This window comes from Ursus maritimus, unplaced genomic scaffold (genome assembly GCF_017311325.1).
Source record: "Ursus maritimus isolate PB19 unplaced genomic scaffold, ASM1731132v1 scaffold_3, whole genome shotgun sequence".
Lineage (NCBI taxonomy): Eukaryota > Metazoa > Chordata > Mammalia > Carnivora > Ursidae > Ursus > Ursus maritimus.
Genome location: NW_024425563.1, coordinates 45332903 through 45359733, shown reverse-complemented (window position 1 = coordinate 45359733; position 26831 = coordinate 45332903). Strand labels below are relative to the sequence as shown.

At 38.9% G+C, this 26831-nt stretch overlaps 2 protein-coding genes across 5 annotated transcripts in view; one reads left to right on the top strand and one right to left on the bottom strand.

The window, feature by feature from the left end:
• Window positions 1-8561: 8561 nt before the first annotated feature.
• On the bottom strand, window positions 8562-19804 carry FKBP14 (FKBP prolyl isomerase 14). Its single transcript, XM_008686451.2, has 4 exons — window positions 19452-19804; window positions 16524-16675; window positions 13086-13213; window positions 8562-10824 (listed from the first exon to the last, which is right to left on the bottom strand). Exons 1-4 carry the CDS (start codon window positions 19646-19648, stop codon window positions 10666-10668), a joined length of 636 nt encoding a protein of 211 aa, XP_008684673.1. The 5' UTR covers window positions 19649-19804; the 3' UTR covers window positions 8562-10665.
• A 1818-nt stretch (window positions 19805-21622) lies between these two features.
• PLEKHA8 (pleckstrin homology domain containing A8) overlaps window positions 21623-26831 on the top strand; it is a 53665-nt gene continuing 48456 nt past the window's right edge. For 2 of the 4 annotated variants that reach the window (XR_005838545.1, XR_005838546.1), the window contains exon 1: window positions 21625-22036. Coding sequence is in view for 2 of the 4 variants with exons in the window: in XM_040644131.1 (XP_040500065.1) it covers window positions 21997-22036 (40 nt within the window). In the remaining 2 variants the exon portion in view is untranslated. Of the gene's footprint in view, window positions 22037-26831 lie in introns of all 4 variants that reach the window. The other 2 variants (XM_040644131.1, XM_040644130.1) reach the window with 2 other exon arrangements.

Below are 26831 nucleotides of genomic sequence, written 5' to 3'. Positions count from 1 at the left end.
AGATCAGCAGCTCTTAACATTTGGCAATGACTGGAGATATTTTTGGTTGTCAAAATGGCAGAGGTGGGGGAGGTCTCTGCTGGTATCTAGTGCACAGAGGCGGGGGATGCTGTTAACACCCTAGGATATAAAGCACAACCACCCACACCAAGAATTATCTGGCCCTAAATGTCAATAGTACTGAGGTTGAGAAACTCTGGTTCAAACCATTGATATTTAATGGAATTATCAACACGGTAGGTTATAAATGTAACATCTTGCTACTTCCATTTGTTCCATCTGTTCTTTGTTTCTCTCTCTCCCCCCACCTTTTTTTTTTCACTTTTTACTTGCCTTCTTTTGAAGAATTGAGGGGTTTTTTAGTATTCCATTTTATATCCATTATTGGTTTATTAGTCATACTGTGTGTTTTACTTTTGATAACTCTAAGATTTACAATATGCATCTTAAACCTATCACTGTCTACCTTCAAATAATATAATTTCAGGTATAAAGCAAAACACTTTCAACAATATCCTTCTATCCCCCACCCCTCCTCACCTTTAGTGTCATTGCTGTCATTTATTGTGGGGGCAGGTTTGATGGTAGTGAGCTCTCTCCAGTTTTGTCTGAAAGACTCATTACACCCCTTTCATTTTTGAAACATTTTCATTGGGTATATGATTTTTGGCTGGGAGTTTTTTTTTCTCTCAGCACTTTAAAGGTACCATTCTGTTGTCATAAAACATTGTCACAAGACTTGCAAAGTTTCTGGAGAAAAGTTAGTGTTTGATTATTTTTCTTCCTTTGTATATAATCTATCCTTACCCCCCTCCTCCCCGCCATGGCTGCTTTTAAGAGTTTTCTCTTTAACACAGTCTTTGGGGAGAAAAAAACCATAGGCTTTGAGCAATAGGATTATGATATACCTTAGTCTGTTTTGTTTTGTTTTTTATTGTGTTTATCCCACTAGGGTTCATTAAGCTTCTTGAATCTGTAGGTTTATAGTTTTCATCAAATTAGGAAAATTTTTTTGCCATTTACTCTACACATATTTTACGCATTGTATGCTGCCCCTCCCAAATTCAGGGACTCCAATTATATACATATATTAGACTACTTCATATTGTCCTACAGGTCACTAAGTTTCTGTTCTATGCCCCCAACCTCCATCAGTCTTTTTTCTCTCTGTGCTTTATTTTGAATATTTTATTTTAAATAATTTGTATTCACTTATCTTTTCTTCTGCAGGCTCTAATCTGTTAATGCCATCAGTGAAATTTTTTTAAAAAGATTTTATTTATTAGAGAGAGAGAGAGCACAAGTAGGCAGAGCGGCAGGCAGAGGGAGAGGGAGAAGCAGACCCCCAGCCGAGCAGGGAGCCCGATGCGGGGCTGGATCCCAGGACCCCGGGATCATGACCTGAGCCGAAGGCAGACGCTTAACTGACTGAGCCACCCAGGTGCCCCAACCATCAGCAAAATTTTTATATCAGATATTTTATTTTTCATCCCTTGGAGTTCTATTTGGTTCTTTTTAATTATATCATCCATTTCTCTTATATATTTTTGCCTTAAAGTCTCTGATCATACTTATATTTTAAAAGCTGTTTTAAATTACTTCTATGCTAATTCCGCCATCTGTCAATTTTTACTCTATTTGTATGTATTGATTTCTCTCTGGCCTCTTTGTCTCTCTTGCAATTATTCATTGGATGCCAGACTTTGTGAATTTTATGTTTTGAGTAATGGATTTTTTTGTATTCCTTTAAAGGTTGTTGGACTTTGTTCTGGCAGTTATTTAAGGATCAGCTTGGCCCATTTTGGCTTGTTTATAAACTATTTAGGACAGGTCTGGGGTAGCTTTAACTCTACTGCTACTTTAGCCCTTCTGCTAAGGTATGACTCACAGAGGGGCTCTAATAAATGTCCCATGCAATCCATAAGGTGATCCCGGCTCGTAGAAATGTGAACAAGTCCCAGTTTTGTGTGGGCTCTGGAAAGTTTGGGGTGCCCAGCACCCAACAGTTATTCTTTCCTCAACTTTGCGGAGATTCATCGTCCGCGTGTGTAGACTGATATTCAACTGATGACTAAAATGCAAATTTCTGAATTTCTTTTCCACTTAGTTTTCTGAAGAACTCTATCCCACAAACTCTAACTGCTTTGACCTTCCTGAACTCTGATCTCTGTTTCCCCAACCCCACAAGACAACTGGGCTCTGTTTTGTTTCCCTTCTCTTTGCCATGTATGGTTCTGGAATTGCCTCCAAGCAGAAAGCTGAGGTAATTGTAGGTCTCATCTCATTTGTTTCCTTTCTCTTGAGAAACAATCCTATGCTGCCCGCTGTCCAATGTCTGACCCAAGCTGTCTCATGTATTTTGCCCAGTTTTCTAGTTGCTTATAATAGGATAGCAAGTCTTATAGCAATTTTCCTTCATGGGCAGATGTGGAAGGCTAGGAACACTGATCTTAGTGCCTGTAAGGAACCAAATGTACTGATACAGAATCAACTAGGCCCATTATTTTATGAACTATAAATGCATAGCTTACTTATAGAAGTTCTGCATCATGCCTAACTTAACAAGAGACATTTATGGAACCCCTGTACCAGGAACTGTGTTTTTGCTACAAAGATGTAAAAGGTATATCATAGCCTCTCCTCTCAGAAGTTAGAGGCAAGCAAGGAAATTAATTAAGTATAAAGTAAATATATGCATATATTCCATGTTCCTATCAGAGTAACCTAAGAGCTATGCACAGATAAATATGTTAATCTAGCTTACTAGGAAACGTGAACAAGTGTGAAAGATGATCATAAATGAGGGTTATCGAAACAGAGACCACTTTAAAAAAATTATTGATGACAACGTTGCCTTTTCTTCTAACAGGAATTGTTGTCTAAAGAACCCTACCCTGGGCAATGATTTTGAGGAGCTGAAGTACATGTGTAATTGAGAAATGCCTTTAACACATTACTCATGGAGGTATTTTCCACTTAGTGCTTCTTTTAGTGTATAATTGTAGCAGGAAGAAAAAGATCTGTCACTGGGCAGATCTCATGGGGATGAACAACAGACAGTATTATGTGAATGAGACACTCATAAATGGGTAAGAAAGCCTGTGTAATTGCTTTGTATGTAATCTTGTGAGAACCAAAGAAAGCAGCTGAGAGAAAAACCATGGAAAAATGAGAAAGAAAAGCACTAGTTAAGATTAGTCAGCCACCTGCCTTAATCCTATGACAACCATCTTTAAGAGGTTAGTGTTCTGAATTTGGTTACCATAGAAACAAACCTTTAGAATGCCCTGAAATCAATTTACAGAATTACTGCCCATATTGAGTATAGGCAACACCAAGAGATTTTAAGTATTAAAATCTATTTTTAAATTATCTTGAGAATTTAAATGATCCATCAAGCCTTTTGAATATGTAATTTACATAGCCATAAATTGTATTTTGGCAAAAGGGTACAAAATCCTATTTATTATAATCAGGTGATGGGTCTTTAAGTTCAATTATTTAAATGTGTCATTTCAATGAATGGCTCCTATTTAATTTGAAATAACAGTTCATAAATGTTCTGGACCTCTTTTAAAAAACGAATGATTATGTATGCTTCACACTCATTGCTATACCTCCAGGAGTCATTCACGGGTTTAGCCAACTGTACAGATAATTTAAAGGAGAATTGCCGAGACCTTGTCTCGTGATCATTAGAGAAAAGACTAGAGAATTCTATGATCAGACTGGGAGTTTCAACCTAGTTCTGTCTTGCTGATGTTTTCCTAGTTTATGTGTGTGGAAAAGGTCCAAGCTTGTTTTTAATAGTCTAGTGACGGCTGAGGCCACCTTTTAATAGATGAAAGCCAATCCAGAATTGTAGAAGTCGAGCCTCCTATATCTGCAATTTTAACACCACTGATCACTTGAGATAATATAGAACTTTAAACAGAAGTTATTAGTTATTTTCCAACCTTCCAAGAACTAAACAAAGTCTGGCTAAATTGCTGTAGAAATTTTGCGTTCAATTAAAGGAGGACTTCCTTCATGCTTCAGTGATTAAACAATGATTCGAAAGATTGAGAGAATGTATAAAATTTCTGACTCCAGAGGAAGAGTATTTTGTTTTGGACATGCTTCTATTTTCCATGAAAGAGCAGAAAATTGGTATCATTTTGTTCCCTGTTGGATTAATTACCTGGCTTTCAGACAGTTGGGAATAATCTAGGTATATGGAGATATTTTAGTTTTTAAATTCCTAATTATTCTTCACTCTCTTTTCCATTGACTTTCTACTATTCAGTCATAAACCAAGCTCTAGGTTTTTACTGTTATTACATCCTTTATACCATTGGTTCCAGCTCTTACATGTGCAAAGGATTTGACTTTTTGTGTACACAGAGTCATTTATTCCTTGGAGTTGGAACCTGTGTCTCGTTCAATTTGATTTTCAAAAAGTACCTATCATATTTTTGAAACAAAAATTAAAAGCAGAAATGTTTTACTGTATGAATTTTCAGATAGTCAGTTTTTCTTTACTGTGAATATAAAGAAAGAATTGAGCTTTAAGAATTATTATGGAAATTTCTAGAATAGGCAAATAGATAAAGTAGTTTGATAGTTGCTTAGGGAGTTGGTGAAAAGGGGGATGGACTACTAATGGGTATGGGGATTTCTTTTTGATAAGAAAAATGTTCTAAAATTAATTGTGATGGGGCACCTGGGTGGCTAGGTTGGTAAGTGTCCAACTCTTGATCTCAACTCAGGTCTTGATCTCAGGGTCATTGAGGTCAAGCCCTGAGGTGGGTTCCACGCTGGGCATGGAGCCTACCTAAAGAAAAAATCTGTGAAATTAATTGTGATGGTTGCACAACTCTGTGAGTATACTAAAATTTATTGAACCATAAAAAAGTGTTGTATTACATATTAATTTAATTTTTAAAAAGTACCCTACCTCAAAAAAAAAAAAAAAGACAACTATTTGACATTGCCCAGCTCAGAAGAAATAGGTCAATAATAAAGAGTGAGTACTTTTGAAGAATTATTGTCATAGTAATAAAATGTTAGAGAAAAGGAATCCAAGGAGCAGAGTTGATTTACTGTTCAGTCTTAATGTGAGTAAGAATCAATTAACTTTAGTAGGCTGCTTAATTTTCTTAAAAATTATGAAACAAAGCAGAAAACCTGGAATACTAATGCTTGTAGCAAGAAAAAAAAAGGCACATGACATTTTGTAAAAGATTATATACCTTATAAAATTTAGCCAAAACAATGCATGGAAAACAGGAGAGAACAATCATACTGCAGGGGAATCTGGCAATTCAAATGGGGATTTCATTGAAAGATCCTTTTTAGTTCTTTCCTATTTTCTTGCAAGTAAAATGCTTCTTATTTTAAAGCAAATTTCCTGTATTTACACTCGTCCTCTTCTTAGTTATTCTACACAACTATATTACCCATTTAATTTAATTTAGCTCCTAACTTAAGAGATACTTAAAAAAAAATCTAGAATGTCTCAAGCAAAATGTGTTCTGCATGAAACAGCTGCACAGCGATTCAAGGAGATATGATCTTAACAGGAAAAAAAAACCCAGTATGTGGCTGAATGTTATAATATCTTAGTCTCCTGCCCAGAGGTAAAAGTATAATCAGTTATATTAACATAAAATACACTGTAGCAGAGTAAGTCCAACAAATGAATGAGAAAGTGCTCTAAGAAATTGGAACTAAGGTCCAAAGGGTCTCCCTACCCTTCTTTCATTCTGTACAGTAATGAGAACTGTCCCTCACGGCCTCAGTTCACATCGTGTGTGGCATTGTTTCTACTGCAACTGTTTACTGGAAAGGAAATTACTTTTACCTTAAAGCAGTGTGGAATTTCAAATTAAAGAAATGACTTGTAAGTTCCCAGAAATCCCCAAGTGGGATATAATTTAGCTATTACTACAGACCAAGGGGACAGCATTCACTTTACTCCAGATTTTTGGAGTAAAACCTCAGCAAACATCTCATGCAATTTGTATTTAGATCATAAAATAAAATTAATGTTAGTCTAGCTCGTAGGCACCTAGATTGGCTTTGGAAATTATCAGCTGACTCATACTCACTGAAGTCATCCATTCTATGCCAGAGGCTTTATTAGCAGTACAGGAACACAGAGGACCGGTAAACAAAAGAATCCATGGAGAGCGTGCTAGGTGTTACAGATCTCCCAAATCTTCCCAATGTGTGTATCCATTTCTTTTCCTTTACAATAATCTATGTATATCAAAAGGAGTCACTTAATTCCTTTGGTAAACCAAAGCTGAAGGGATTTAAAAAAATTATTGTTGGTTTTACATGGAGAACTACTAGGAAATGTTACCTAAATTATAAGCGAAACATAGAAATGTAGGCAAAGTACGGAAAGATTCCAAATTGACCAAATGGAAGTTTAACTGCATGGAAAAGACAAGTCTTCAGAGAAGGGAAATCATGTACTAGAGAGAGCATGTCAATGACTATCTTTGATACAAAACTATATACATACATGCATATGTATGTATATATGTGTAATTTATTCATAATATATGTATATATTATACACAGCACATAGTTTATACACTATACACACTATACATATATTTATGTTTTTAAGAGAATAGTTTCATTTTTTCCTAAATCTCTTGACCTTATATTCTTCTCAAGGGATAGGCTGTAGATAATTCTGAAAAAAATAATATAGAATAATAATTTTGGAGACGTCTGGGACTCTTTTCTCTCTTCTAGTAGAAAAGTTCACAAAAACATATTTACTGATGATCTAACTTTTTGCTGTAGGAATTCAGAGTCATAAAAAAATTTCTCTCGGGAAAATACTATCTCACACAACTTATCCTTTTGACCGTATATTCATTTTCAGGCACAATTAGTTGCCCCCGTGACCAACACTTTACAGAAGACAAAAAAAGACTATTAAGAGAAAAATATAGGAGACTGTATATTTAAGGGCAGGGAAATAATTAATCATCTCTCAAATTAAGATTCTTAGACCACCCGCATGAGTATCATCTAGCAAGGCAGGTTAAAATGCAGATTCATGGGCCTAATCCAAGAATTAATCAGAATCTCTGGGGAAAGGGTTCAGAAATCTGCATTTTAAACACATTTTCCATGCAATTCTGGTATCCACTAAATGTGAGTGACTGCTACATTTCTGCAACATTTAGGAACCAAAGCGTACCTCTCCTTGTATTTGAGGGTGGAACTATGAAGGATCTTTTCCTGCTGTCAGCCTGGACCTGGAGGTAGCAGAGGCAGGGCTGAAAGCAAAGGCAAAACAATATTTTTTTTTTCAAGATTTATTTATTTTAGAGAGAGTGAGAGCACAAGGTGGGGGGAGGGAGGCAGAGGGAGAGAGAGAATCTCAAGCAGACTTCCCACTGAGCACGGAGCCCGAAGACTCAGGGCTCGATCCCACAACCCTGAGATCTTGACCTGAGCCGAAATCAACAGTCTGACGCTTAACCAACTGAGCCACCCAGGCACCCTAAGGCAAACCAATATTTTAAACAGAAGAAAGAATTTACCTTCCAGTAAAGACTCCAAACCCAGACATAAGAATATATGGATTTCATTGCACTAAAGAGAATATGCAAATCTTACTAAAAACAATGCTACAGATATAGGAGACAGAAGTACTATAATTTTCATGTTTTCAAATGGGCATATAACATTTTAGATTTCAATTCAAACGAAAGTCAGTAAGAAACAGAAACTAAACAAAACACCCTTATGACCAAGTGCTCTGTATCTCTTGAAAATAAGTTCCTTGTTATTTTTCCCCAGGGTGGCTATTACGATGACAATTCATTTTTTTTTAGTAAAAAGTTAAAAGATAGAGTTTTTCCCATAATACTCCACCAAGTCTCTTTTTCTCGAACTCTTGCAATTTCCAAACAACACTGAGAAATCATCCATACATTCAGTTCAGTGGGGACAGATAGCATGCTGATATCTAATATCATTGTAGATGGACAGAATATACTATTATCATGAATAAGGTGAGTACAAATTCATTTCCACAAGTAAAGATTCAAATGGCTAATTCCCCATTCAAATCAGAAATCATTGTTTCCCGTTATTTTTATGGCAACCCGGTATTTCATTTAATTACAAAAGGTATTTTATAGTACTCATGTACTCATTGGGCATTAATCATCATAATGTCCATCTCTGACAAAATAAAATCCCAAACCAAAACAATAGTGATAACTACCACCAAAACCAAACAAATTAAACAAAACCCAACACATATACTTTCTCCCGTACCCCACGTTCACTATTAACTACTGCCCGTCCTGCTCAATATTTAATGCTTATTTGAAGACAATTTAAAAGGAACCACAGCTTTCCTTACAAATATATCTAAACAGAATAGATAATCAGAGGCACCAAGTGTCACTACACCCCTCTCCTACGACGACTTGTCCATCTTCCCCATCTGGTTTCAACATAAAACCTAGAATAATAGTTAGGAACATCAATAAAGCTGCTGAGGAAACAGGTGCTTGAAGAATTTTTCAGAAAACCAATTATTCCCCAAGTAAAGTTTATTTTGAAAATACAACATTGTCATATAAATTTAAATAGGACACATCTAGCAGTATTAATGAGTCAAATTATATTAGAAGTGAGGTCGCCATTGATGTCTGATTATTTCCGTGAATGGAAAGACATAAACTTGCAGCTAAACCAAAGGCAGATACTTAAAAACAATCATAACTTATTTATATGCTTTCATTTCATACTTCTGTCTAAATATTTAGATGGGAATTGATATAAAGTCACGTGAGATAAAGAAATATGCTGCCCGAATAATCAAAATTCTTTTTACTTTCCCTGCTCTACCAGAGATAGCATTGCCAGTAATGTCTATACGAGGTGGTACCACGTGACAAGCTCGTTCCCTCCTGATGAACACAGCATAAGGCTTTCATATTGTGGTTCGTAACTCCTCCAGGTTGAGGAAAACAGCAGTGACAATTTAAGAGTTTTCTACATATAGCTGATTTCATCAGAAAAAGGTGTTATATATGTCCTTCCCAAGACCTTTATGTTTTAATGAGGAAAATGCAATATACAACTAGTGAAAATAGCCTGTATATGATATAATAATTATTCGTAATTCTCTAAAACAACAACAACAGCAACAACCTACAGGTAAAACAAGAATGAAAGAACTAAGACACACACCCGGACCTTCTCACAGTAGAGGGTTTTTGAGGGAATTCAGTGCTAACCCCAACAATGAAACCAGAGCCATTCCTAGATCAGGGGAAGAATTCAAAAGCACCCAAAACAGCCAATAAACCATCTTCAAAGGATAAGGACCCAAAGATAAAAACAGTGTTGACTGTTAGGAGAACAAATTGAAGAGAGAAGTAGGCCCAGTGAAGTCAAAGGAGGACAATACAAGATACTGAACTTGGGGACTGCAATCTTGCTGTACAACTTAGCTGTTGACCTCGGGCAAAACAATCTCTTTGAAGAATAATTTCCTCATCTATAAAATAGGTTCGCCAAGATCCACCAGCTTTGTTCATAGGCTTCAGAACAATGAAAATCAAAGACGATGCCCTTGAGATCACTTCCTAAACAATAAAGAACTATTCTTAGTGAAATGGAGATTTGGGGGCTTTTTCAAAGTAGTAAGGATAAAAGCCAATTTCAGGGAAAATTATAAAATCCCATTTTTTTGACCCAGGACAGATTTCTATGCAATAGTAGCTACTGTAGGCCTGTGTCATATTTTTGATAAGCAGAAATGGGAAATTTTTGATTGGCTTATAAATTTCACTCATGATACAATGTTACTGTAGTGGAATACACTAGTTATAGATTTTATTCATTAATATACCAGGAAGGGTCATCGGCTAGACTTAAAAAGTAAACACTGACTAAACACAACTCTGTACCTCAGCTACAAAATTTTGACACATTATTACAAAGAACCACATACATAAATAATTTGTCCTATTAATCATTATAGGTTATTTATTAGTCACTAGGAACCGAACCTTATAGAGCTTAAGTCCTGGGCAGAATGTTTCAATGTATACATATTTATAAGTCATTAACTTTGTTATTCACTGCAGCATTGCACATCTACTCAGTAGAGCAATAACTGTGAACAAGGCCAGTTCAACAACTATTTTCCTCTTCCCTTAAGCAGACTCAAAGGCAGTTACAGACACACTGTTTCATTATAACATGAAAACAGTAAGCCTTGGGCTATCGCCCAAGGCTCTTCAAATGTCAGTATCTAACTTGGAGAAAATAGAGAGAAGTAGAAATAGAGGGGGCTGATTTGTGCAATAACCTGGTCTCATGTTGGGCTTGCTCCCGGCTGCAATATTTTTAAAATTACAAGTAAGCAAGTTAAACAGAAGGCTTCATATGTGAAAGTGGAAAATGGTCCAGAAGTCTTCTATTCAAAGACAAATTAATTTTTTATTCCCAATAACTCACCAGAAAGAAATGGGCACTTAGGACTCCTAAGGGTTTCTTCGAATAATATTCAGAAAAATACATAGAAATAAAAAACAGAAAAAGAACAGCACATTATTTAAAAATAAGACTTTCTTTAAAAATGGTTGCCCTGTCTTTAAGGATGCATGCCATAGAAAGTGGGCACGTGTTTCTCTATAACTCATCATGTTTATATGTAAATTCTCTGGCAGATATAAATCCATCTTTGTCTTCATCTTCTTTATCGAAAATATCCTCCACCAAAACATCATGATGACTTTCATTCACCACTGCTCCGTGCTTTTCAAACTCCTTCTTTAAATACACTTTAACCTATAAAATAATGGGTCTCGTTAATAATTCTAATTCATAAGATACCCATATCAAGCCAGTTAATATCACAGAGCAGACTGGTAGTTCATTTGATTATATATAACAATGACTAAACAACTGTAATATATTTCTAATGACAGTAAAAGAACTGTAAGGAATTTTTTCCCCTTAAAAACTGGTGCTATACTGCTCCAGTAGAGACACAGAATATTGCTCAGAGGCAAAGATAAGCCTTATATTATCTGAAAAATACCCAATGAAAGCATATTATCTATTCTTAATCTGAGTCTAAATAAAGCCAAGCATTTGAAAGACTGCAGTCTTTCACTTCATTGAATTATCCAGATCTCATTTTCTAACTAGGGTCAGAATTCCAGATATTTCTTAAAATAAGATTAAAGGATGGCATTTTTTTAAACTTATTTTTAAAAATCTTTTAAAAGTTTTATTATTTTAAAAAAATCCAGTATAACATACAGTGTTACATTAGTTTCAGATGTACAATATTGTGAGTGATTCAAGAATTCTATACATTACTCAGTGCTCATCATGGTAAGTGTACTCTTAATCGCCTTCACTTATTTCACCCATCCCCCATCGGTCTCCCCCCTCTCCTAACGGCATTTTTTAATTTAAGTAAGTGTATGGTAATAGTACATGCAGTGGACCTGATTATGAGCATGCCTCATGACCTTCCAATCTCAGAAATTAAAGCAAAATCCACCCTAATGAGTGCTTAGACTAAAAATTTCCACTCTCGTTCAGATATTTAAAGATATAAACAAAATACTGTTCTTAATTACCCGCTAGGTTCACCATAATGCAGTTCAACCTGTATTTTCATTTTTAATCAGATCTCTAGTACTCCTTCGGTTAGATCAGTAATTTCAAATCCTTCCCCCCCTACCGCCAATATGCAAACATATGACATATATTAACTTTTAAGAGTCAGGAGATTTAATGAAGTTGTAAAAAAAGAAAAAAAAAAGGATGATTAAAGTTAAATGGATTAATGTAGAATGAATCTCTAGGATATACTGTGTGAATAAAGCAAGATGCCAAATATTATGTATATCATGCTACTTTTTGTGTAAGAAAAGGGGAAATAGGAAAATGTATTCACATTTGTTTGTATTTGCATAAAGAAAACACTGGAAAGACACTTTAGAACCCAACAAAACTGCATGCAGAAAGGGGTAGATGACATAGTTGAAGAGGATGTGGATAGGAGAAAGACTTCTTAATAAACACTTTTTAACTGGATTGATTTTTTTTTTGAACCACGTGAATGTGTTATATATTTAAGATTTTTTTTTAAAGGAAAGGTAATTAAAATTTATCTTGGACAGAAAAAAGTCCTATGACTGGTAATACGATGAGGTGTTATAAATTTAGTAACTTGTAGATCATGACCCTGTGAGTTCATAACAACTTGATTTATTTAAGACTTAATCATTTCCTGGCTGTTAGAATGAAATTGATCAAAACATAAAAAGGGACTTGATTTCTGACCAGCCAAGGAACGGTGGAGAACATGGGCAAACAGAAAAACACAGAGCAGATGTCTACCTCCACTTCTTTCCCCACAGCAGCCAGACTAAGACAGGTATGTGTAAAGATGGCTGCAAAAGCCTAAATAAATAAAGATAGAAGTCTTCTTGCTTTCTCCTTACTCAAACACCAGGACCAAAAGGGGGCTGGGAAAGATCTCCTGCTCTGGAAAACCCACGCTGAAGTCTCCTTTCTCCAGGTGTGAACCAGAACAAAACAGCATGTGGGTTGTTTGCTGCTAACTGCTAGGAAATTATAAGTGCATTTAACAGCCAGTTTACAGTTTTAAACAGAAACCATCAACATGAGATATTTCTCAGGACATCTATGTTTCTTATATAGCAACTCCAAAATGAGAATTGTCTTACCAAAATGGATCTTTCAGACACTCAGGGTAAGGGCAAGATACAGTGAACCTTAAGTATGGTGGGGGGGAGGTGGGTGGGGGCAAAAGAACGAATGATGTTTCTTAAGTCTCAATATATTTCTCTCCAAAACAAGGATTTCCAAATGGGGGGGGGGGGGAGCCAACATTTGAAGCATCAGTATTTTAAGAAAACTTATAAATAATACTTTATCCAAATAAAAATAGACTTTCTTTAAAAATATATTTTTTAAAAAGTGAGAAGAAAGAAAGAAAGAAAGAAAGAAAGAAAGAAAGAAAGAAAGAAAGAAAGAAAGAAAACAGAACATGAGGAAGGAAAGATCACCTCAGCTTTAGAGAGTTTCCAGTCATCATTAAGATCCATTTCTTGGAATGACTCATGGGATCTTGGTCCATTTCGAATTTCCAAAAGATCAATGTTAAATATCAGCGTGCTCTCTGGGGGAATTTTACCTGACATGAGGAGAAAGGAGGTTAAGGCTTATTTAAACAATCCCAGAGTTCTGATGACAGAAAACTTACGATACTGAATAAAATATTCTTTTGATTGAATTAAATGAAAAGCCTTCCTAACATTATCACATGTAAATTACTTATATTTTACTCAAACAAATAGAATAGAGAAGGACTAATCCAAACTAGTAGATCAAAAGCAGTCTGTTTCTGGTTTTGCAATTACAAATTGTTTTGTGCACACAAACAGACACATACATACAGATATGCCTAATGGCCTGGTATTAAATTTCAATATAATTAAGATATTACATATTACATGCCAAGAATGACTTAAAGGGCTTTAGATAATTCAGAGTTAATTATAGTACAAGTGATTTACTAACGTTGGGGTCACCAAAGTCCTGACCTAGAAATATATATAGTTCTGCCATCTCCACCACTGGGAGGCAGTATCAAGCTGAGTGAGAGCTGGTGTCATAGTAGCTGGTATTAAAGCTTGCTCCTGCCCTTCTTTAAGCCTTTCCTCATCTGTAAGATGCAGAATTTGTGGAGGATGAAGGAAGATAAATCCACGCAAAATATTTAGCATCATACTTGATAACTAGTGAGCTCTCAGTATATGTTAATAAGACATAATTCTCTTACAGGCTTTAAAAACAATACAGAAAGGTTCAACAATTTCAGAAAGTTTGGCAACAGCCCCTCTGATATAGAAGTTATACCTATTTTGAAGACATTTCATGGAGAAGAAATTAAAATAAATTTCTGAGAAGGAAGATAAAAATCTTTAAAAACGAAAAGAGCTTTGTTAAAGTCCCAGGGACCTAAAAAAAAAAAAAAACAAAACAAAACAGAAAACAAAACCTTTCTGGGAAGTATGAACAGTTTTTTTCAACTCGTTTCCTTATATTTAACATACAGGTCTGGGTAAACATTACGAGTATTTCTTAGTCCTCCCCACCCACCCAAATCCCACATATTTCCATGAAAGAGCATTTGTTAACTATTAAAGAGAACAAAACTTACACTGTGTGCCCAAGCTTACCATTCCAGATCTAGACAGAGAAGGGGCATGCACTAGGTCGTTGATGAAACTGGTGTCTTTCCAAAGGAGGCATGCAAACATGGTACCAAAGGACTACAAAATTAGTGTTAAATACATATTAGCAGAGTTAGTTTCATGGCTCTCAGTTTGGAGGAAATGACTCAAATTTAGATCTCGACTTGTTACAAAGTAAAATTGAGTTAAATACAGTAGGACTAATACTACATATACATTAAAGGTGAGACAATAAAGATACAGGAGGAAGTTGTAAAATAATATTTGAACACCAGAGAAACATTTTCTTTTCTTTTCTTTTTTAAGATTTTATTTATTTGACAGAGAGAGAGACAGCCAGCGAGAGAGGGAGCACAAGCAGGGGGAGTGGGAGAGGAAGAAGCAGGCTCCCAGCAGAGGAGCCTGATGTGGGACTCGATCCTAGAACGCCGGGATCACGCCCTGAGCCTAAGGCAGACGCTTAACGACTGAGCCACCCAGGCGCCCCAGAGAAACATTTTCTAGATACTTGATTTTCTTCCCTAAAGAGATTATTAAAATAAGAATTGAATTTGGTTAGTAAATCCCATTCTGTGCATAAGATTTATATGGCAAGCTCCATTTTAAAATATACAATGCCTCACAGATGGCACTTACTTTCTTCTCAGGAAACTGGGGCTAGGATTCTCACTTTGTAAATGGTTAAGCTTAGACCTAAGGATCCTGTGAAGTCTATATTTCTACAGTATCAGAGTGGTTCCCTGTCTGTTCTGATGACTACTTAATAATTTCTTTTGGGAGGGGCACCTGGATGGCTCAGTTGGCTAAGTGTCCCACTCTTGATTACAGCTCAGGTCATGATCTCCTGGGTCATAAGATCAACTCCTGGGTAGGGCTCAGTGCTCCGTGGGGAGTCAGCTTGAGATTCTCTCCCTCTGCCCCTCCCCCCACTCACTCACACACATGCACTCTCTCTAAAATAAATATTTAAAAATAATATTTTTTCTTCCTTATGTAATACATGCCCATTGTAGAGAATTTGTAAGAGACAGAACCAGAAATAAAAATAATTCCCAGCCATCCATTGTTATCATTCTTAATTATTTCCTTGTGATTCACTCTGTATGTCTATATACTTTTCTCTAATACTTAGTATTATATATACTACAGCTTTATTTTCCACTTTTATATATAACATTATATCATACATACTTGGATATAATTTTTTTTAATCTTTGAAATGCCATTTCTTAATAACTGGGCCCTATTTTATTTAGCTAAAGCCTTCTCATTATCCACTGAAGTTGGTTCCAATTATTTTTGCTATTAGAAACAGTGTAGTAATGGACATCTCTGTTCACAAATCTTTCTCCTGATACCTGACTATTCCCTTAGGCTAAATGAGAAAGGAATTATAGGACACATGCATATCCTACACAGGAAACATCATCTGGTCTCTTGTAAATAGTCCTTTGGAAAGCTGCTCAGCTTCCCATGCAAACAGCAGGAGTGCATGCCCGCCCTGCCACAAACTAGCACAAAGTCTCCTGGAATCAGCTAGCCCATTTGCTTCTGTTTTATTAAACTCATTTCATGTCACTCCATTCATTTTTATAAATGAATTATTAAAAAAGTTATAAAACAACTTTAAAACAAGAGTGAAAACAACCTCCAAAAAAAAAAAAAGCCTGGGTGTAGAAAACTTCAGTTGTGAGTCACTGGCAGCCCACATCTAACCCTCATTCAATGCCTTAATCATCTACATTTTACATGTTCAACTCATCAAAACACGTCTGTTGAATAAGCTTTCTTTGCATTGTTAAAATAAATCGATGAGTTTCAGCTGGGGAGGATGAAAAAGTTATGGAAGTGGATAGTGGTGATGCCTGTATAACAACGTGAATGTTCATAGTGTCACTGAACTGTACACTTAAAAAATGGTTAAAATAGTAAACATTATGTTATGTGTACTGTGCCACAATTTTTTTTAAAAAAAACCATTATTTGGGTTATATGGTGGTTAATTGTTAATGATAGAGTTGAAAGTTCCAGAACTTCTTATCATTAGCTCAGTTGACCATTAAGATATAATGGCTTTAATCTGATCATTTCAAATGATAATCAAGACACAATCATACTTCCAAAAAAAATACACATTCTCTACTTACTTTTAGGGGAAAAAAAAACACATAATAGTTACTCTGATTTCGGTCTCCTAAACCAGAGAAAAACTCCAATGCTATAGTAAAAATGTAGAATTGTTATTACCTTTTCCTTCTTTTCCATAACCCAGGGCAGGAGGAATGATGAGCTTTCTCTTCTCTCCTACACACATTCCCTTCAAGCCTTGGTCCCAACCTTTGAGAGCCTCCAGGATGCCCAAGGTAAACCAGATGGGCTGACCATTGTTATGTTTGTGACTACAGTGGAAAGAAAACACATTAGAACTGTTTAGTAACTCTATTTTTTTATTGCTATGGTGTATTTTTTCCACCCATAAGTGATTAAATTTGGAAATTAACAAAAACAGCTACATACATACACACAAAACCAAGTCAATTTTGTAATTCCCTGCCCATATTTCTTGATACAAATTTCACACATGACTCAGGTAGAGAAGGGCAGAGGGAATCATAATAAAAACAGTTAATAACTATTTGTGATTTACTGTTTACCAGGTATTACCCTAAATGCTTTGCTTTTTTTAAACTCTGACAATGATCATCTGAGATAAATACTATTATTTCCCCATTGTACAGAGGAGGAAACTGAGGTTAAATGTGCCAGTGTTTGATCCAGCTCCAAAGTTCAAGGTCTTAACGATAGTGATGCTGTCCCAGGAAAATCTTAAGGGGGCAGAAGAGGGAAAGAATAATGGAAAATGGGAGAGTTTGGGAAGGAAGATGAGAAGCTAAGGAGAATTTACTGCCAAGACACACGGGTCCATACCCACATGGACAATGGAGGGTCTAGCCTACTTACAAACTGTCCTGATGTAAGCCTGGTGATGGCTCTGAGAGGTGGAAAAGGCTGTTCTTAACCCTGAACCCTACCTAGATGCTGGCTGCAGGCATCTTCTGTGGGGCTCTGCAGGGAAGCCTGGAGGAATGGCCCCTCAAGGACTGAGGGAGAAGGAGATAAAAGTGTCCTGGCTCATGAGCTGGAGAGAGGCCAGCCTAAGAAACCCAGTTAGTGAGCTACTAGGGGGCTTGCAGGCTGAGTAGTGCCTGAGTTCCAAATAGCTCTTTCAGTGCAATAAGGAAAGTGTTCTCAAAGATATCTTATAGGTGAGAATGAGAAATCACTCTGCTAGGTTTCATGGGCACCATGGTTAGTTACTAAATCCAGGTAAAGGCCATTACTTCCTCTTTTCCTTAATTTCCCCCCATGACTAAAGAAACAAATTGCCAACTGTAGAATACTTGGGAAGGCTAGAACAGAATAAAGAAGGAAGAAAACAATCTGCCACCCAGCGCTGACTACAGTTTTGACACATTTCTTGTCACAGCTAAAGGATTTAAGCTATTTACCACACAGGCTATCGTTCTGAAAACGGCAAATGTGCTTTGCAATGGACCATTTGATGGTAACTCTTCACAAAGCTCAGGGTTAGCAGTTCCTGACCATTTACATTGAGGCTGCATGACAATAGTCCCCTCGTCAGGTACTATAACATTAGTAGCAAACTGCCAAATAGTGTCTTATGGCTACCACCAAAGTCCACATAGGTTCTGAGACCTGAAAGAAATCAGGCTATGTCAATATCAGACTAAAAATAAAGATGTGATTGAAAATTTAAAACACAAATCTTAATATTGTTTAACATTCACTGTGGCACTAGCCTTGTCGATAAAGAGATAGAGCAGTTGAGAATTCTATGGCAAGCCACTGTTTTGGTAAGTTGTGGAAGGGCTAACAGAGTTCAGAGAAGGGTGCCGTTCCCTTCTCCAAAGACAGACCAGGACTGAATGCTCAGTGAAGGCAGGTTATCAAAAACCAGATCTAGGAGGGGCCACAAAGTTTCACTACTTTAGTTCATGCCATTCTCTCTACCTGGAATGTCCCCTCTGCTCCCATTCTCCACCGGGAAGGAACCCTCCACCCATCTTTCAAGGCCCATCTCAATTGTGATCTCTGGGAAGTCTTTCTCTTTCTCCACCTCTCAGAGCATAAATAATTCCAGACTCCATTATGCTTTGTGAACATTTGAAAATGCCATACTATTTGGCATGAGTTACTGACTTGTCTTCCTCCTCTCTGCAGCTGATGTACTGCTGGAGGACAAGAATCCACTCTTAGTCACCTTTGCATCCTTAAGGCCTGATTGTGGCCACTCAACAAGGGTTTGTTAGGTGGACAGATAAATGAATGGACAAAGGTGGAGAAGCCAAAAATTTTTAATCTCCCTAGCATCAAGTACAGGGCCTAACATAAAAGAAATACTCAATAAATACTTTTGGAATGGAATGAAGAGAATCAATGCCTAAGTAGGAATCAGTACACTTGTAAAACTTTTCCATGTCGCAATTTCTTTGTTTATAGAACAGAAATAATGATAGTGTAACCACCTGAAAATCCTTCACTGTAGGTATTGGATTAATCTTCCATAACCACACCCACACCCATCAATGAAGTCTTTGAATTTCTAGAAAGAAACAAATAATGAAACAAATCATGGTACTGTGCTTTGACCAAAATGTCATCTGTAAGAACAAAGTTTAAAGAGATCAATGGCTTAGCATTAGCATACCCTACAACAAGCAAATAAATGATTGTGTATTCTCATCAAGTCGCTATGGAAAGTTTTCAGTAAATTTCACCTACACCAAATAAAAAATGGAATTGGGTCATTTTCCCTCGGGAATGGAATTTGAAAAATGAGAATTCCTTTAAGTTTTTTTTCCCTATGTATTGCCTAACTATACACCTAGATATTTCTGTAGTATTTCAAAGATTCTAGCGCTAATTTTTATAATAAAAAATTAAACCTTTATCCTTATCACGTTTCCAGTAAGAACTTCAAAGGCCCCGTTATGCAAGATTGTCGTTAAACAATTTCCTTTTCCAAAGAAGAAAATAATATATTGCAGTTTTTTAAAAGAGAGGTAAAACCTGATACAGGCTACTTTCCTGCCCGAGAGCTGGCATAGGTGGGTGGGTTTTTCACTATTTTACCTTGAGGGTATAATTACTTACGTGGAGTGAAATAAGGAGCCATCCTTTTCTAAGTAACCTTCATAGTGGACCAACATCAAATCCCCCCCTTTGGTCTTGCGATGGCAGATGAAAGGCTTCTGGAGCACCTCAATTTTCACTTCTGGTTCAGGGATCAGAGCCCCACTCAAAGAAGTGACCAACAGCGTCAGCACCGCGTTCCACAAGAAAAGCCTCATGTTGCTGGAGTAGGAAGGAAGTTCCTACAAAAACAGAGAAAGGGCCCCCGACCTCATAGAGCTAAGAATGTAGTTGAAGACTTAAGGACAGCCTCTGGCACGTTCATAATTCCCTGTTCCTAGCAGACGTGGCACATTTACTACAACTTTCCCACGCACTGCGAACCCACCTCTAAAGAGTTAAATTCCATACCCTGGTCTGACTGGCTCTCACAGCTCTGCCGCCGGCGAAGGACGGCTTCCCATTGGCTTGCGGTGCCGTCCGCTGGAGCCTCTCAAACCAATGATGCTGCAACAGTCACAGCCGGGCGGAGCCGGACACCAGTCTGGCTGTGAACCGCAGGGAGTGGTCCTAGAGCTCGACGGATTAAAGAATTTCACAACCTCGGATTTCGGGAGACCGGGTGAAGCTCTGGGCTAACCGGAAACGCCTCCGGCAGATTTACATCTGTAAAATATGCGAGCTCAGCTTGCTGGGAAGAGTCCTGGGCCAGGTGAAAGGGTAGCGGTTTCCGGAAGCACTCGTTTACTCTCGCCGATGCTGAGAGGCCGCCCCCAGAATTCCATAATACTGCTATTGCGATTGTTTAATTTACCGTAGAAACGATAAAGACTTAAATAGTTCTGTAGGGTTCGCAAAGCCCGTTCCGGTGCGTAAACCTCACAACACTGCCAGTAAAGCAGGTTCCTTAATCCCATATAAATGATAGGTATGGCTGGGCAAGGAGAGGTTAAGTGTCCCGCTTAAAGTTGTTCAGCCTCAAAGCAGTTGAGCTCCGCCTTCAAACCAGGTCTTCTGATTCATTCTACAACACCGCATAATGTTATGGCTGCTAATAATTTATCACTTAGGTGGTGACCCTAGTGTAGAGGGTCAATGTTACCTTCTATCGTGGCTAAGGACATGCAGACCTTCACTTCAAAAAAGAAACAATCACGGTTATGAGTTACATTGGCTCATCTTGGCTTAAAATTATTAGCTTTACCTTTTTTGCCTAATTTCAAAAGCAAAACATTTCATTATAGTCGATTTGGAAGAAATTGGAAAGCATGAAAGGTTTTCCGGTTAAAATACACGAGTGGAATTAAATATGAATTTCAGACAACGAATCCATCGTTCTGTATTTTATTTGCTAAATCTGACAATCTTATGCTAAAGAGAAAGAGGGGGAAAAAAGATCGCCTATAGCGCCACCATATACAAATGATCACCTTAACATTTTTGGTGCATGCTTCTATGACATATGCCTAAAATAATTTGGACCAGATTGTACACTTTGTTTCGTAACCTGCTCTTTCCACTTAATCTGTTGTTAGCACTTTCCCTCGTCAAATATCCTTAGCAGAGTACTTTCTCACACTTTAATATGCTTAGGAATTCCCCGGAGAATCTTGTAAAAATGCAGATTCCAACTCAGGAGGTCTGGGCTTGAGGTGAGATCCTGCAATTTCGAAAAGCTCCTAGGTGATGCCAGTGCTGCTGTCCATGGATCATACTTCCAGTAGCGAGGCCTTAGAGTTTAGACAACATGTTTCCTCCCGCACAGTATCCTATCGTGAAATTCCCATCAACTCCGTAGGCTCTATTGCTGGCGACCTCGATTTTGTGGGATCAATTAGCCTGGAAATAAGAATTGGACCCTGGGGGACTAGAACGCAGGAGGCACCCTAAGGGGTCACATTGACCCCCAAACATCGAGAGGTGGCTTCTTCCCAATCTACGGTACTATTTACAGTCAAGACTGTATCCCACACAGTCCCTATTGGTCTCCCTCCTTCGCTCAGACCCAACGCCTACTCCCAAGCCCGCCTCCCGGGACTTAATTTTCCTGCCAGCCCCTCCCCTTACGTCAGGCCCTCCGCCGCCGTCGCCGCGGTTGCTGCCAAAACCCGGAGTGGATTTCGGGAACGTGCGCGCAAACGGCGCACTGGGCATGCGCAAGCGGGCCCCGGGCCCGGAGGGTGGAGGACTCAGGTAGCTCCCTGTGGCGCCGCGAGCTAACCGCTGCTTCGCCAGCGGCAACTTGGAGGCTGCAGCCACCGCTCAGGCCCACCCGGTGCCTTGGCCTCCTTGTGGACAGTGCGCCGGCTCCACCGGGCGGGCCCTCTGGCCGGCCGCGTCCTCACGTGCCGAGGCAGCCGCAGTGACCCCGCCCCCGGGCCGAGGATGTGAGACTGGCCGGGCGTCCCCGCACCGGGCCCGGGCGCCGGGAGTCGGCGCCTCGGCAGCGCTGGGCGATGGCCCTGCTGCCGGTGCTCCTCGCCTCCTGGGGCTTGGGGCAGTGAGGGGGCCGACGGGTGAGGGGAAACGGCCCCGGCGCGGCGGGGACCAAGGAGCCGCGGGCGCCATGGAGGGGGTGCTGTACAAGTGGACCAACTATCTGAGCGGTGAGTGGGGGGCGCGCCAGACGCCGGGTCCTTTGTTTGAGCGGCCGGAGGGCGGCGTCAGGACGCGAATCCTGGGGGTCGGGGTCACGGTCCCTTCTGAAACCAGAGAGGCCTGCACGGGCCGGGAGTATTTCCCCAAAGCTATTCTCACAGGACCGTGTCACCCATGCTGTACGGACACAGCCCCCCGTTGGGGCTGGGTGAGGGCCGTAGCTGCCCTTTCACTTCAAGGGAAGGAAGCTACGAGATACTGAGCTTTGGGCTGACTTGAAAGGCAGGATGTCGTCGGTGTCAGCGGGAGAGGGGCTCTGACTCCCGCAGTGAGTCTGTCTTCTGGGGAGTCTATCGAATTCTGGAGAAGGAGCTGGTCTCGCCTGACCAGCAGATAGGTTGGAAGATTTCTAATGAATGCCAAAGGTGAGCTGGAACTCCAGAGGTGAAAGGTCCTTTTTCAAACAAAATCCCCAGTGCAAACACTTCCCTTTTGTCACCTTCGGAGTCATATGTGCGGGCCACGGCATCAGAGTTCCATCTCAACAGTTTCAAAGCTCCAAAGTATGTACACGGTTTTTGCTTTTCTCACTGAGCATTCTTTTTGTTTTACAGACTCAGAAATTACCATAAAATGAAACCGTAGCAACTGTTTTGTTGCACTGTTGAGCAGAATGGCTTAAAAATAGTACCCCGCCCCCTTTCCAATGTGTGGAAGTACTTTATTTCTTATCTTGGAAGGTCATAACTATTCTCCAACTGTGAATATGATTCAGAACGAGCATTTTTTTCATTTGTGCAACCAGTGTTTAGTAAAAGCCTTCTGCTTGCTAGAAACTTGTGTTAGGCACCTTTGGGGAACTAAACTTTATTATGGAAAATTAGCTGGACACTTTTAATTTTAATAGCAGTGTATTTGAAACCAGAAGTATTCTCAGTATCTCTTATAGTGGGAGAGATATATTGTCCCACCCTTTCTTTGATAGAACAGTTTTTTAAATGTTGCAGTGTGGTGATGCTCTGGGGTCGTTTAAGGACTGATTTATCTGGGAGGATCAGTTGGCAGAATGATTTTGATGAGGTTATGTAGCACAGCCAGAAGTGCACCTGTTGGGTGTACCCAGAATGTCTTCCTTATACAAACTGTGGTTAGAAGTGAGTTCTGTTTATTTTTCTTATAATCATTAGTAGAGACTGAGTGAGGAGAAGTGTTTTAGAAGATCTGGCCTTTGCTTTTGAGGACTTTCTTTGATGTCAGGTGATTAAGTTAGATGTGGGTAACTCGTGGCTGGACTTTGGTGAATGTCAGATACTGGTTAACACTCTGCTAAGTTAAAGGGAACATGTTTGCTCAGGTAATTTTCCTTTGAGGTATCTCTAAGTCCTGAGATGTATGGATCTTATGCCCTTGAGTAAAATTTAGTTCCCAGTCTTTCACCCCTTTCTGTCACACATGCTGTTTAACTTTTTTCTTTTATCCTGAACACTCATCTTTCTTTTCTTCTACCTCCTCCCCCCACTTTTTTTTGCTTCACCTTTCTTCCTCTCCTTTTCTATATAGAAAGGTTGGTCTCTGGGTGCAGTATCTGCTTCCTGTTGTGAAATGCCTTTTTTCCCCCGACTGTTTTTATGTATCCTTCAATAAAGTAAAATTTCTCTGGAAGGATCTTTTGGAATCTTTATCATGTGATGCCTGTACCATCTGTCCTGTTGGAAGAGAGTCTTTTTTTTTTTCCTGCCCTAAGTAAGAGAAGTCAATTCTGCAAGTGTGCCAGGGTGGAAGCCCTAAAAAAAAGGGGGCTGGAGCCATTGCCAAGGTAGCTGTCCTTATATCATGCTTGACCCAGGTGCCTTTTTATTCTGGGCACACTGTTCATAGAAACCCATCACACCACTGGGTACTTTTCCTGGATATACTTAAAATTATGTATCAGCATATTGTCTTTCCTTAGGAGATAAATTTACTTCGGAAAGGAGCGGTATAGCCTAGGAGGAACAAATGCATTCTTGTTTCTTCCACCTTTCTCTGTGAGTTAGTCTCCCAGAAGTGCATTGTGTAACTGTTAATGACAAGCTTTGATGAAAACGTTGCTACTTTTTCTCTTCTGAAGCTTGGTTTTGTTTGTTTTTTTAAAGATTTTATTCAGGGGTGCCTGGGTGGCTCCGTTGTTAAGCGTCTGCCTTTGGCTCAGGGCGTGATCCCAGGGTTCTGGGCTTGAGTCCTGCATTGGCTCCCTGCTCCTCTGGGAACCTGCTTCTTCCTCTCCCACTCCCCCTGCTTGTGTTCCCCCTTAAAAAAAAAAATAAAGATTTTATTCATGTATTTGATAGAGAGCACAAGCAGGGGAAGTGGAAGAGGGAGAAGCAGGCTCCCCGCCAAGCAGGGAGCCCAACATGGGGCTCAATCCCAGGACCCTGAGATCATGACCTGAGCCAAAGGCAGACGATCAAACGACTGAGCCACCCAGGCACCCCATGAAGCTTGTTTTTAAAAGTAATATTTTTTCTTAGTGTTTTGCATGTAGTAATTTTTAAATACATATAATCCCAGCCCCAGTTTTTGTCCATTCTGAATTTTTCTCTAAATCATACCTGTTTGTGTAATTTTGTCATGCCAACAGCTTGATATGGGAAGCCTTTTCTCAAATTTGAGTGGAGAAATTAGGAAATCAGTTTATTAGCTGATCCTTTGACTACTTGGAAGATATCGCTAGCTTCATTCACCACGGGCTGTGGTGTCCTAGGCACTATCTTAGCCGCAGAGCAAACAACATTGAGTAAGATAGACAGTCCTAGCCTTCCTTGAGTTTATAGTCTCATGGGGGAGAAAGATATTCATTGAATAAATACTGAGAAGCTTGTTCCAAGTGTGTGTGATTTGGGGGAAGGTGAAGGAGAGAAGCTAGTTTGGGTCATTGGGGAGGGCTTCTCTGAAGAAAAGATCTTAAGCAGAGCCTGAAGGATAAATAGAAGCTAGCTAGTTAGCAAGGCCAAGGCAGAGCTGCAATTGGAGGTTGCAAAGAATTTTTAGCTACAGGAAATGTCAGTATGAAGGCCCCAAAGCGGGATGGAGACAGGTGAGTGAGGAAAGGAAAGAAGACCCACGTGACTGCAGAGTTTAGAGTGAGTCTAAGGCTCCAACAAGGCTGAAGGAGTGGGTAGGAAGCTTGATAGGTCCCTGCAGGACCTCTCACACTGGTGTAAACACTGTGGAGTGGTTGGAGTGTGTGAAAGAGAGAGAAATGATGAGATTTCTTAAAAGCTTACTTTGGTTGCATTTATTGTATTTTGTTAAATATTGTATTTATTTTGTGACTTTCTCTTGCCTCTTGAATTAAACTGGTAGGTATCAATTGCTGAAAGTTGGAAACATCATCAAACCCTGAGAATAGCACCTAAATTGCTTGCATGAGTGTAGTGCTAAAATACAGAAATAGAAGCAGTCCCTTTTCCTAATACACTAGGTATTATACTTAGTTACTCTGTGCTCCTTAAAAGGAAAATGAAAAGAAGAAGAAGGAGAAGGAGAAGGGGAAGGGGAAGGGGAAGAGGAAGAGAAAAGCAAGGGCTTATGTGTATTTTCTTCTTCAACAGCCCTGAACCATCCCACTTTTAAGCATCAGAACATTGGACATTCTGGGAGTTAGTGTCAACCCTCTCTTCAAATATTAGATTAAACCTGGAATGAAAAGGAAATAGATCAGACATTTCACAAACACCTATATTGTGTGAGACCCAGAGTTAGGCACGGTATGTTTGTTATTTGTATCTTTCAAGCCCTAAAAGTTGGTCAAGGAATATTATACACGTTCAGTTGTAAATTAATGCTCTACAGTAAAACCCTAGTTGAGGAGTCACTTGATACCAGCTCTATCACTGTCGGCTTCAGAGTCACTTTACCTTTCTGAGCTTAGCATCTTCCTCCATAAAAATGATGAGATTTACCAGTTAATAATTATAAAACCAGTAAAAGACTTAATAATGTTCCAGGCACTATTCTAAACATTTTACATGGATTAACTCATTTAATCTTCATAGAAATTTTAAGGAGCAGTTGCCTTTATTATTCCCATTTTCCAGATGAAGATATTAAGACACAGGAAGGTAAAGGAACTGGCCCAAGGTCACAGTTAATAAGTGCCTTCAGAGTCATTGCTCCATTATATAATACTTTGAAAGGTCCTTCCTGTTTGATCATTATATAATTCTAGCTGATTCATAATGCACCTATATTTAAAGTATGCTGACCTAGAACAGCAGACTCTATTTGGGGGTAGGAGGAAGGGAGGAGTTCAGGAGTGAGGAAGACTTTGTTCAGCATTGTGCATGTTTTGTCACAAGGAGATTTTCTGAGCTGTGCTGTGAGCTTTCTGCTTCACAGTTTTAGGTGCCTTTCCTGCTCACTCAGCAAACAAGAGGACTGCTGCCCTGAGCTCTATCCAGCTGCAGGCTTCATGGGCCCAAAGAGCAGGTTAGGGCACAAGCACATTGCAGTACTGCATTCCAAAAATAACAAAAGCTTGCATCATGCTGACCAGATGGTTGTCTGAGGAGGTGCTATAATTTTGCTTACTACCCCCCCTCAACCCAAGTGGAGGAAGGTGACACTTGCCCATATATGTTTGTGCTGTGTAAACAGTGCCAAGAGAACATCTAGAATGTGAGTGATCCAGAGCAAGATTCTCTGGTCTCATACCCTGTCAACATTTTTGTTGTTGTTGTTTTAACATCTTTATCGAGATAATGATTCTTTTAATGTAATTTTCACCATTTAAAGTATACTAGTTAATAGTTTTTAGTGTAT

What these genes read in the sequence shown, in the direction of transcription:
- FKBP14 (XM_008686451.2), bottom strand. Translation starts at nt 19,648, where the DNA reads ATGAGGCTTTTCTTGTGGAACGCGGTGCTGACGCTGTTGGTCACTTCT. An exon ending in TTATGGAAAAGAAGGAAAAG is followed by an intron (nt 13,214 to 16,523) that starts GTAATAACAATT and finishes TCCTCATGTCAG; the next exon opens with GTAAAATTCCCCCAGAGAGC. An exon ending in GGAAACTCTCTAAAGCTGAG is followed by an intron (nt 10,825 to 13,085) that starts GTGATCTTTCCT and finishes ATTATTTTATAG; the next exon opens with GTTAAAGTGTATTTAAAGAA.